This window comes from Paralichthys olivaceus, chromosome 21 (genome assembly GCF_024713975.1).
Source record: "Paralichthys olivaceus isolate ysfri-2021 chromosome 21, ASM2471397v2, whole genome shotgun sequence".
In the NCBI taxonomy this organism is placed as follows: Eukaryota; Metazoa; Chordata; class Actinopteri; order Pleuronectiformes; family Paralichthyidae; genus Paralichthys; species Paralichthys olivaceus.
Genome location: NC_091113.1, coordinates 14,338,779 through 14,350,839, shown reverse-complemented (window position 1 = coordinate 14,350,839; position 12,061 = coordinate 14,338,779). Strand labels below are relative to the sequence as shown.

Sequence of the window (12,061 nt, the reverse complement as noted above, 5' to 3'; positions counted from 1 at the left end):
TGCTTTTTGTCTTTATTTTATTTCTGTAAGACGCAGGGATTTGCAACAAAGTGTTTGCTCAGGATTCAACTGATATTAAATTCCTTCGACGGCTTCTTCAACTGAAATAACAAGAGTGCTGAGCCAAGAAAGCTGCTCTTCTTCACTACTATGGAACAGGTTCCAGTCTGCACACCCAATTCTAAGTTTGGGGGATTTACACCAAGAATAAATAGGTTTGGACATCGAAAACTCAGTTTCCAGCTTGAATCAAAAAAAAAGAAAAGAAAAAGCGGGTTTTTAAGGGCAAACTGATAATCAGTGGCCGTGTGGAAGTGTTTCATCTTCAATTGTAGACAACAAACAAACATCCTCTGTTAATGTCAGATCTTTGATTCCAATGGTTCTGCTCCAGACTGGTGGAAATGCAGGCTGCCTCCGAGTGGCTCCACGGTTCTCTGAACTGAGCTGGCTCAAGAAAAGCAGCTGATTTGGTGGAAAAAAGCCTATAAGAGAGTTTTTTAATGTTGTGCATGCTGCCTCTGTTCCAGTCAATGTTCTCTGTTTACACACTATACACCCTGAGCAGCATCCCTCTCCTCTGATACGTTTGTCTCATTTGAAATGCCTGTCATGCATACTTAAAGCAAACACCATTCAAACTCAAAGCGAAAAGGTCACAGTGTGTAGCTGTGTGTTTGAGAGGGACGTGTGTGTTTGAGCAGTCGGATCTACAGGCCGCTTTGCATTTCAGTCCAAAGAAGCAGAGAGATGGCCAGACTTCAAACGCTGACAAGTGGTCACGTCCGGTCATGCCATGAGCAGCCATGTTATTACAATGCTAAAACATGCTAATTTCCTGATCTTCTTTCCCCCACGGCTACTATCAAAAACAAGATAAGAGCAGGCATCAGTGGGTTGAGCTCACATTTGAAAGGTTTACACACTAAACTTTGGAATCACATGTGACACCCAATAAAACATGTTTTCTCACAAATAAGCTTAGTCTGAGTTTTGCAGCTCTATCAGATGTGTTGTTACAATGATAACACATTTCATCACAAACCCACGGCGGTAGAGCAAACCATAAAACGTCCAAGCTTTATTCAAGTTTTGCAGTCAGACTGGTGTCGTTCGCCTAAGAAAAGCAAAGATGATTCTTCACTTTTCTTCTCCTCTACAATTTTGTGTTTTTACAGAGAGCGGCAAAGCCAAACTGCTGCAGCTCTGGCGGAGCAGTTTTGAACACCCATCTTTTCCCAAGAAAAAATATTTTTTTGTTTGTTCCTTTCAACCACTGCATATCAGCAAATGGACATTTGTGTTTCATCTCTTTGGAGAACATGATACATCTGTCTGATCTCAGTACTCGTACAGTATATGCAATATGGTGGTAAAGTGCCCACTCAGTCTTGGTTGAGATACGTGCTCACCAAATGCATTTCCAGTTTCATCAGTGTATGGAAATTGCTCCATCTCATCTAAGAGTTTTCTATTGGTCCACTGTACCTTGGTCGATTGTCTTTTCTGTCTCTCTCACTCACTGCCTGCAATATTTATAGCCGACATAAAACCTTGAACCAAGAACAAGTGATAAAGCTAAAGATAAAGTAAAGACAGAAAAAGAGTAGTCAGAGGAAGCAAAAAAGAGATGAAAGACAGAGCGGGGAGACAACATCGGCAACAGATCAGTATCCTAGCACCTCTGCAGCAGCTGCACATCCCTGGAGCCCAGGGGCCACTTCATCATAATCTAACGGCTGTCATTACATCTGATAACAATGCACACCGCCTCTAATCAACTTCACAACAGCCCATTAAAGGCGAACATACTGTGGAGCTGATATGAACAAAAGCACCCTTCAGTTACACTGTGGGTCCCAGTGTGGGTCCCCATAATCCATCTCAATCCTACACAACTGTCTGCAAAGCCACAGGGGCCAATAGGAACTATCTGCACTGAAACACCTTCAACTGAGTTTGAATAAAACATGAGCTCAGAGTTTTAGTGTCTGGTGTTTCAGCAAAACTAGAACAAAGCTGGGGGCAGATGAGACTTAATATTAAAATGTGGCCTTATTTTAAAGACACAAGAAGACCTCAATGATGAATTATCCTGTTTGAAACTCCATATCTGTCAAGAAAATGGTATCACAGGTTGTGCTGATGCTGCCGTCTGGAAAATGCGATATCCTCTACTCTTCTGGATCAAGAATAAAAGGTTTTTCCAGACAGTCTTGTTCAGCTACACAGCTGGAAATGTGAACCGGGGATTTGGGGAGCGCTTTGCAAGTCCACTGAGCTACAAGACATTTCTTCCAAAGCAGTGTTAAGAGTCAGCAAGGAGCACTAAACACCCAGACGCCTGTCAGCTTTTACTCATGTTTTAATGTCTTTGCTGGAGGCACATGGCCATTTTATAAATATCTGATGGATTTTTACATTATTGAACAAAACCAAAATCTCTGCTGGCTTCAGTTGCTTTACTCCTGACAGAAGTGATAGCGGTGACGGGGCAGCAGTAGGCTGCTGTGACGCCTGTGCAGCTTTTCAAGTGTGTGTGTGCATCAATGTCAAAAATGCCAGAATTCATCATTTATCTTCGCTCCTGTGTCAGTGACTGGTTGTACAGAATTATCTGCATTTGTGCCACATTAGCTGGTTTTATCCAAAGGAACTAAGCTGGGCGTACATTGTGCCATTTGAGCACGATTTCGACCGGTTTTGGAGTTGGATTGAATTTCAGCTTCATCGTGCATTGTTTGTTTTGCAGTGTTCGTAGGGTAGCGAGGAGCAAACAGATGCCCCCCGACTGGCCCTAGGACGGTCGGGTGAACTTTTGAAATGTCAGATATTTTGGTCGGCCGTCTTCGTGCTCTTGGAGAGAGGCGTAGTCTTGAGTCGATTCCTTAAAACTCAGCACCTCTTTTTTGCTCACTGCGCCTTTGGCAAAATGCTGTGAAAGTGAAACCAGGACACAGCACGACGCATGGACAGAGAACATATAGCATCCCTGCCTGTTAGATGTTGGCCCCTCTTTTCTTTCGTTTGGTCAAGTTTCAACTGCTCCTGGTCTCTTTCCTCTCTCCCTCATTTTTCTCCGCTTACCCAAACCTGTCAATGCTTGAGAGTGTTACGGCTACCCATAAAACCCATTTTCAGTTTCTTCATACAACTGTAAATCCTGTCTGGAAAGGCAGGATCGCTACAAATCAAGGGTTCTGTACATGCTAGCTCATTGTGGAAACTGTTGGGTTTCTCTATAATATTGTAAGGACTCTACCTCACTTGGTACAGTGCTTTAAGATAATGTGTTGTGTTGATAATGTGATGTGATGTGTATTGTTGTTTTGAGCTTTACAAATAATAGAGAATTGAATATTGAATTGAATGCAATCAAAATGGTTCTGAATGATATTTTTTCTTCGATGAAACCTTTTATCATCCACAGTGAACAACTGGTCACTGATTTGTTGGATGAAAATGATCTGTTTTGAATTGTGACTGAGCGTTCATTTGAGAGAGAGAATCTCTGAGGAGCCCAAAGAAGCTTCCTGTCTCTGATGGAGGAAATGAGAGATGTTTAATATTGCCAACTGTGCATCTGTATATTTTCATCTTTTTCTTCATTCCCCAGAGGAAACTCGAGCTGCTTTTGGGCAACAATGCAAGAGTGTGTGTTTCTTGTGTGTGCACGGCTACCAGTCCATGCTGAATGTTCTATACTATGCTCTTTTAAGCGGGTGTTATGATACCGCTGCTGACAGCACACTGTCATAGAAGCCACTCATTTCCATCGCACTTCTTCTTTAATCTCTACCCCTCAACCTCCTTTCTCCTTCCACGGCTGCACCTCCCCTCCCTCAGCTGCCTCTACTCCTCCTCCTCCTGCAGAACTGAGGTTTTGGGTCGCAATTTTTAAAAACATACTATTTTTCACATCTCTTTTAAGCAAAAATCTTTCATCCTACGTTTCATCAAAGATTCCTCTCATGGCTCTTTCCTTAGCTTTTTATCCTCCCCTCGTCTGGGATGGCAAGCTCATATCTCATAATGTTCTGTAATCAGCCGGATCACAACATTTCACGATGAAACCCAAGACTTAATGTCCTGCAATTTCAACATGTGAAGAAATGATTAAGTGTGGTCTCATCTGGATATACAAAGTAACTCCAAAAATGTCTTGTGAAAAATGTCTCTAGTTTATGGGTTATACTTAATGTTGAGACATTATTTGAATACCTCCATTTTAGCAGCAATACTTTATGGTCACTTAGTCAAACCAGCTCCTTTACTTTTACATAGACACATTATGATTATATTAAGGTTCATAATTCTAGCTTTGGGTTTGTACTTGTTTACATGCTCTAATGGTCAGAAAACACATCACTTTCCTCACACTGTCCAATGCTGCAGCTCCTCTTTTCAGCCTCAAACCCTTGGTTTCAGCTCCTGTCTCTTTGAGGGACCCCACCCGATAAAACCCAATCTTCTCTGATTGGCCAGTTGTTCCACTCTGTTCTGATTGGTCAACCACTTCCAGCACGTTAAGGAAATGTCGACCTCTGCTTTCCCTTTACCTGTGTAGGAATCACAGGGACGAACTGAATGGGATCGTATCTATTTGTTGCACAAAACTTCAAGTATTAAACCCATGCTAAAGAGGGTCCTCGGCATTTGTTTTTTTTAGGGGGTGTGAGTGTCAGACTTGAGCTGCTAGAAGTACATTATGCAAACATAGGGAAGACGGGGCAGTATCGATGTATTGACGAGGTGTTTCAGAATCTTTAGAAGCTGTAAGGAGCTCCTTTTAACTTTTACTAACACATACCACCTACATATCTAGAGGAAAGAGAAAAACTGAAAAAAGCATATGTCTCCTTTAAATGCAATTTCTCCAAGTTTTTAGATTCTCTTTTCTAATATCTATTTGTATGAAGTCAGTTACTTCTTCTCTTAATTTAATTCTTTAGAATAAAATGTCAAGGAAATGATATTTGCTCCTGATACACTTTCAGAGCCCAATGTGACATCTTAACACTGCTTTACCTGTCTGACTGATGGTCCACTATCCCAAACCATTTAGTTTTTATGTGAGAGAAAGATGCAGTTAATCCTCACAATGGAGAGATAATTTGACTTGTTTATTATTTAGGGTGACAATAATAGTTTGTTGTTGCGAACCAATTTCTCCTTGTGAAGTCAAGGTTATCTGGACAAGAATATAAAAAATGGCTTCAACATTCTGAGCTCCTTGTGAAATCGTTTACTTTATCATTATATTACGGTTAAAGCAATAATGCGTTGATATCCCTGGTTGCCTCTTGTTTTGCTCAAGGAGCTGTCAATGACCTTGCTCCATCCATCACACTAACAAGGAGCAACCCAAATCTTGGTGAGAAAGGGCGGCCATCAATCTCCTGCACAGTCTGATGGACCGTCACCAACCTCCTGTCATGGCCCTGTCTCGGTGTAACACAGTGTCACGGAGCATCAAGAGCCTCTAAGATGATCGGCACATGTTATTATGCACCTTGTTTTTGTTCTTCCATCATCCTGAATCACACACTGGGATTATCACAGCCACTAAACGAGAAAGGAACTTTGGTCCTTACCATTTGTAGCTGATGTAAAATGACATGATTACTAGTGAGGATGCACTTCAAAGAAGCCTAACAGGTCCCTTCTGCTGAAATTTGTGTCTTTACAATAACACAAAACACTACAACACAACAGGTTAAAACCACTATTGTCTCCTTTAGAAAGAAGAAAGAAGCAGATTATCAATGTTATTATCCTCATTACAATTTTAAAGATTTTTAAAGATAAGCAGTGTATATAATGGATGGATTCAATAGTAATGAATAAATAAGTAATAATAATAAATCTTGTATTTTAGGCTCGACACCACAGACGGCAGAATTATCAACAATGACATGGCTGTTTGACTTGTATGCATGTATGCATACCAACATATGCATGGTCTTTGTAATACAGCCAATATAATACATAAGAAATAATGAAAAACACCTTTCTCTTCTCACTTCCCCCTCTTCTATGGTGTTCATGTATAGCACCAAGGTTTCTGCAGGTTTTAACAAATTCATATTGAAATCTTGTTAAGACCATAATGATTGAAAGTTAAGAGCTTTTTAAAAAATGACGAAGGAATATCAAAGTTGCCAGAATTGCTTGCACTCAATTCCATTATTGAAGATAAGGTGAAATTACATCCTAGTACATAATATTTAAAAAAATGTAGGACTCCAAGGTCTGAAAATGCAATGATTGCATTTTTGAGTTTGATGACCCCACGGAAACCCTACATGCACACACATCTATACTTCTGTTGTACTACTACTACTTCAATACTATGCTCTATTGTACATGTCAACAGGTATTTTTAAAGTACCTGCTATGAAAATACTGTGAATTTGCTTAATACAATGACAGAGCTGATGCAAGCAGGAAGTGCACCCAGTTGGTGCATCACAGATAAACGTGTGGTTGTGAAACGATGTTAACAATTATGAGAAGTGAGGTGTATGCAGTGAGCGGTAAAGGGATGGTCTCATCAGAGGAGTACTTCCTGGTGACAGAGGCACCATCATCTAATCTCCTCTTACACACGACACATGGGCCCTAATTCTCTATTTATCGACACTTCCTGGAGCAATGAATCATTCCACATGATGAATATAATAATCCTGTGACTGATGGAACAAATGGAAATCAATCAAGTCTGACACAGAAAATCATTCATCATAAGGGCTACACTTTGATGTGAGCAAGTTGTTCTCTGTCCTAGGTGCTCTGCTCTGTTGTGTGCTTTCAGTGAAGAAAAATATGTGAACATTTACTCACAAATGCAGGACAGTCAAAATATGATCATACTTTAGTCTCTCAATTATTAATTCACTCATTTGTACTATTTCTCTGTCAATTTAATGCATTTCTGCATTTGTTTATCATAAGGATTCAATCTATCCATCCATCTTTATTGATCATGCTAAAGATGAAGATGGAGCTGCCAAGGAAGCACCTGACACATTTCTTACTTACAAGTCTGAACCTATCATGATATGCTGTATTGAAAAAGTTGATGTTTCCTCTTTTGACTGAGGAGATTTTTGTTGTTGGTTCCTTTAGACATTAGTATGAGGCTTTATGAATAGTTTTCATCAACATAAATGAGAAAATCTAAACCTAAATATGCAGTAATATTGTACATTTTAATGCATGCAATATCTCCCTAGGATAATATTAAATTAAGGACATACTGTACTTGAAAATACATGTTGCATTTATTAAGGAACAAGCAGTGAAACCTGCACTCATATTACACAATCATAAAACATTTTGATGTCACCACCTCGACCCCTCAGGTTCTCATGGGACAGTCCCTCGAATAAAAACTAAACATGGAGAAGCAGTGTATCACTTTTTATGCTTCACATATGTGTCAGAAGCTCATAGAGAACTGCAGATCTGAATCATAGTTCTTTTAAATCAGTGCTGGACACTTTCCTGTTGCCACATCCCTCTACTACAAAAAAATAAAAATGGCATATTTTACTGCAAGACACTGCAATGGACTCATTTTGTTTGACTGTCTGTTTGTTTGCAGGATTACACAAAAACTGGTAAAGGATGTGGTATGGGCCAGAGACCTTATTACTTGGTGGAGGTATGCACTTTCAGAGCGCCCTTCTAGTTTTCTATTATGTTATTTATTATAATTATTTATTTGAATTATGTATCTATTTATTTTTCATTTCTTTCTAAATTACTCTTTTGTTGCTTTTATTTGTCATGACGCCTTTTTCTGTTGTGTAAAGCACTTATATCTTTGTGTAAAGCATTGTATTGCATCTCAGCATCTCACACTCAGATGAAAACAATGCAGGTGAGATCATGTTTTGAAGCTACACTTTATTAAAAAACATGAGAGATGAAGAGAATGCTGCAAATCAGGTCAAGATCACAGCACAGTACTGGCTTTACAGGCCCAAGTCAACATTGCTCTCGACTCAGCCCAAGCTCTTTGACAAGAGGGGTAAAAAGAAATCCATGCAAACATTTAAGCTACATGAGGTCTGGTGTTAATTATCACCTCATATAGAGGTTATCAACTCCATTTCCTCAATCAAACATATAGCTGCTGTTTCATCACTGACAGACTCGAAATACGAAACGCTGCTCCTCCTGGGTGTCACCACTGATTTGTGATTGACATGTGATGAGTCTAATTAGCTTCCAGGGACTGACTGATTGATGAGTGTTCAAACATGGAGAGTACGTTTCCTCGAAAAACCTATGGATTTGTCACAATAAATATTCAAACCTATTAATCCATGTGAAGAATAAAAGAGGGTGTTTACATTCAGTGACGTCTCTACCAAACCTGAGCTGCTACGCTAGATTCAGTGCAGCATGTGTGTTGTTGTCGATGCACTCAGCACCATGAAATGTAATTTGGTTATGATGCTAAATTTGATACCTACATGCTGTGTATATTATTGTAACAGCTCATGCACCAGCTGCAGGGTTTTCGGTTCAGTTTAGGATTTCTCCACTACCTGCAGTGCTTCATATGTTTCCATAGCAACTTTAACCTCCAACATCTACTGGCAAATTTTTTCATTTGCAATATCTATATGATTTAATTAAGCTACTTTGTTAGAAAAAAACAGAACACACTAGTTATTCTCCTACTTTTTTGTGAAATATGAAAAAAGCACCTACTCACATAAAAAACTAAGCTGTTATTTGCTTGTAACCACAGGAGCAAAAGTAAAATAACTGTATTTAAGTAACATTATGAAGAACTGCACTGCAAATAAATGCTCCATTCAGACAAGATTAACATTACAGGGGGCGATGCAAAAACAAGTGAGCAGTGTGGTTGTCGATAATTAAACTCATTATTCCGGACGGCATTTTAATCCTTGGGAAATTATAGGATGTGGTCATCGATAGACAAACCAAAAAGGGGTTTGCGGGAGAGTTTCAACTCTCCCAAAACAGTAGGTAATTCCAGATTGATTACTAGGAAGGTGGTGCAGATTTACTTATATATGCTCCATGTACTCTATTAAAATCACTGACCACAGCAGGTTAAATATGTACAAACTAACCCACGTAGAGAACTAAACCCTGTCTGAATGAATGTTAAGAATCTACAGCTAAAGGCTACTGAGAGGCACAGCAGTGTTTTCAGCTAATTGCAAACATTTTATTATTAGACTAAGACAAGGCTGTGGCTTATGGGGAGCGATTCTTTCCACAGCCCTATGGCTCGTTCTCACCTGGGATGTTGTGGATGGTGATGGCAAGGATGAGGAGGAGAATGCGTCGCCAGCTGCTTGCCGTCTTCCCAACCACTTGCTGTTGTTTACTTTCTGTTTCCTGTCCGTCTGAGCTGCCTGGATGTTGGCCTCTCCTCCTCTGGTGAACGTCTCCATTCTCCATTTTATCTGCGCAAAGGAGGAGAGCGATGTTGAAGACATAATAACACAAACTGCACAGTGGGTTACCTGTCAATAGACCATTCATTAGAATAACCTTGAAATAGGATTGACTGTAGAATCTCCCTTTTAGATGTATGGAGGAATCTACAAGTAGCAATTAGGGCGGGTGAATATGGCCAAGAGTTATATAAAGATAAATAAAGACGATCAGTGAAGGTTGTGGTTTTAAACTCTTCTTGAACAAGCACTTGATAAACAGCAAGACGTTTTACTAGCCTGAGGTAGAACATTAAAATCAATGATGTGTTATACCTCCTCAACAATGATAATTGTACTGTGATAACTGTTGTTTTATTTGCCAGCCCTAGCACCTGTATATTGAACTATTCAAATTCAACCACTATTTGTCAACTGTGGATTATATAATGATAAATTTGGGGAGGCACTGCCTCGAGCTGTTTTTGTAACTTTTCTGCAACGTGACAGTCATGCTGAACTAATGCAGTACTTTGTGAGGTGAGTCACAGTGTGAATGGCTGATGCTTCTCCAAATTAGTTTTCCGCTTCTCTCTGAGGTTCTCACTTTTCATTCCCCGTCCATTATCTGGTAGAAGGGTCAGCCACCATCTCCTCCTCTCTTTGGTTAAATTCGCTAGTCTGACAGAAAGTAAAGACTCTGTTTTCAGCTCATAGACTGTACATAAAGATGGAGGACACGTCTCCACTTCCTCCTGTCACAAAAATGAGGTTAAAGTTCGCTACCTGATTGTATGTGGTTTGGAGATTTGCTTCACTTCTGCGTTCGAGGTCATAGAAAATGAATTGGAGGAAAAACACTCACGCTGCACTAGTAACTACTCAGTCATTCATGGCAAGGATCAGCATGACTACACCCCAACTATGGAAAAACAAAACCCAACAGCTGCTTTTTGACACTACCCTTGAGTGATCCTATTTGTAAATGGTATTAACCTTTTTGCCTTAGGATGCTAATTTTGTTTCAACAATTCTGAACCATTCATGGCTTGTGTAACTGAATGGAAGTAATAATATATTTATAGCACATTTCAAAACAGATGGAACAAAGTGCTTCACAAAACATTAAAGCAAAATAATACAAAATCAGAGACCACAAATGATTTAATAGAAAATCTAAAATCAAACAGATGGAAAGCCAATGTTAACATCTCTCAATTTAGAAAGACGGTGATAATAGTCACAGATAAATTTGCTTTATACTAAGATTTAAGCAAAGTAGTCCACTGTTAGCCCACACTGCCTGCCTGAGAAGCGGCTGTTCTCACGGACGGCATAAAGCCATGAATCTTCCGGTCTTGGGAGATTGAAACTGTGGTTAAAGATAATTTTCATAGTGAGAAGGAGAAAATAGGTGAGACATCTAATCTCGAAAAGAGCAGCGCAGCTAACAAGGCCGACTCATGCTGCTCAAACTGTGTTGCCACTCTAATCTGTTAACATGGGCATGGAATGAAAAGCAAGCAGGCAGTGTGGCCCAGGGAGTTAGGGTGAATACCACCAGTGAGATTTCAGCGATAATAGCTCACCAGCTGGATGCGTTTACAAAAAGGTGTTTTAAAGTCGATTCACGGTTGCGTGGGATCATTTGTGTCAAGAGGTGCTTCCAATAAAATTCGACAAAGACACTCAAGATTTCATCAGTCAGGCTAATTAAGTTTGTTCTGTGAAATGCTAATTAGCCATTTTGTTGCCATCAGGCAATAAAAACAAAACCCTCCAATTTGTCAGTCATCATTGTACACAAACACTTTCTTCCAAACACTTGACTCTCTGTCACACAATGAAAAACTTTCTGAGAGGTATGACACACAGCAAACAAGATATTTGAACCAATGAGTGAAGAAGAAAAAAGGGTTTAAAGATTAATCCAGATGACTCTGATAGATGCTTCGAGCCTGATTAACACATCTATTGACAACTTAATATTTATATCCTGAGGGGCAGAGAGCTATTATTCCTCTCTGAAATGAAAAACGTCCAGTGTCTTTACCAGTCCAATTATTAACATTGCATACTTTACTAGTTTCATGAATACAAGGTTAATGGCGGAAGACAATCTAATTTAGCACAAACCCTCAGATTGAGTTTGCATAAAAAGTGTTTGTTTGACAAAAAAAAAAGCTAAATGATTCTGAAAAAAGCACATCATCAAACAAATAGAAATGATGGGTTAATTTATAATGAGCATCACAGTATTCAGATATTTATTCAACTTCAAATACGGCAGAAAATTAGTATGAGGTAGGAATATTTCAGACAAAGGAAACAGGAAAGGAATTGAAGGAAACTCCAAGATTTTGTGTTGTGATAATCATGTACACACAAGAAAAACAACCACAGTTTAAGTGTTTTTTTCTTATAAAAATAAGTTAGTAGAAACTGATTTTTGTTTGAACTTTTTAAAATCATTTAAAAGTAGCTGTAATCAGTGTATAATTAGTAAAACATTTCCATTAACAACCTATTGAATAATTAAGCCTTGGGACAGTCTATGGTCATTCCAGTGGAACAATGCAGACTCCCTGCAACCTGTCCACATTTTTCAGAGTCTGCTGGTTCTCTCTCCTCCCTTT

At 39.3% G+C, this 12,061-nt stretch overlaps 1 protein-coding gene across 2 annotated transcripts in view; it reads right to left on the bottom strand.

The window, feature by feature from the left end:
• Window positions 1-12,061, bottom strand: part of LOC109627066 (zinc transporter ZIP11) — a 97,033-nt gene that overhangs the window by 3,138 nt on the left and 81,834 nt on the right. For both annotated transcript variants that reach the window (XM_069517498.1, XM_069517499.1), the window contains exon 6: window positions 9,288-9,455. In XM_069517498.1, the coding sequence (XP_069373599.1) occupies window positions 9,288-9,455 (168 nt within the window). The remainder of the gene's footprint in view (window positions 1-9,287; window positions 9,456-12,061) is intronic.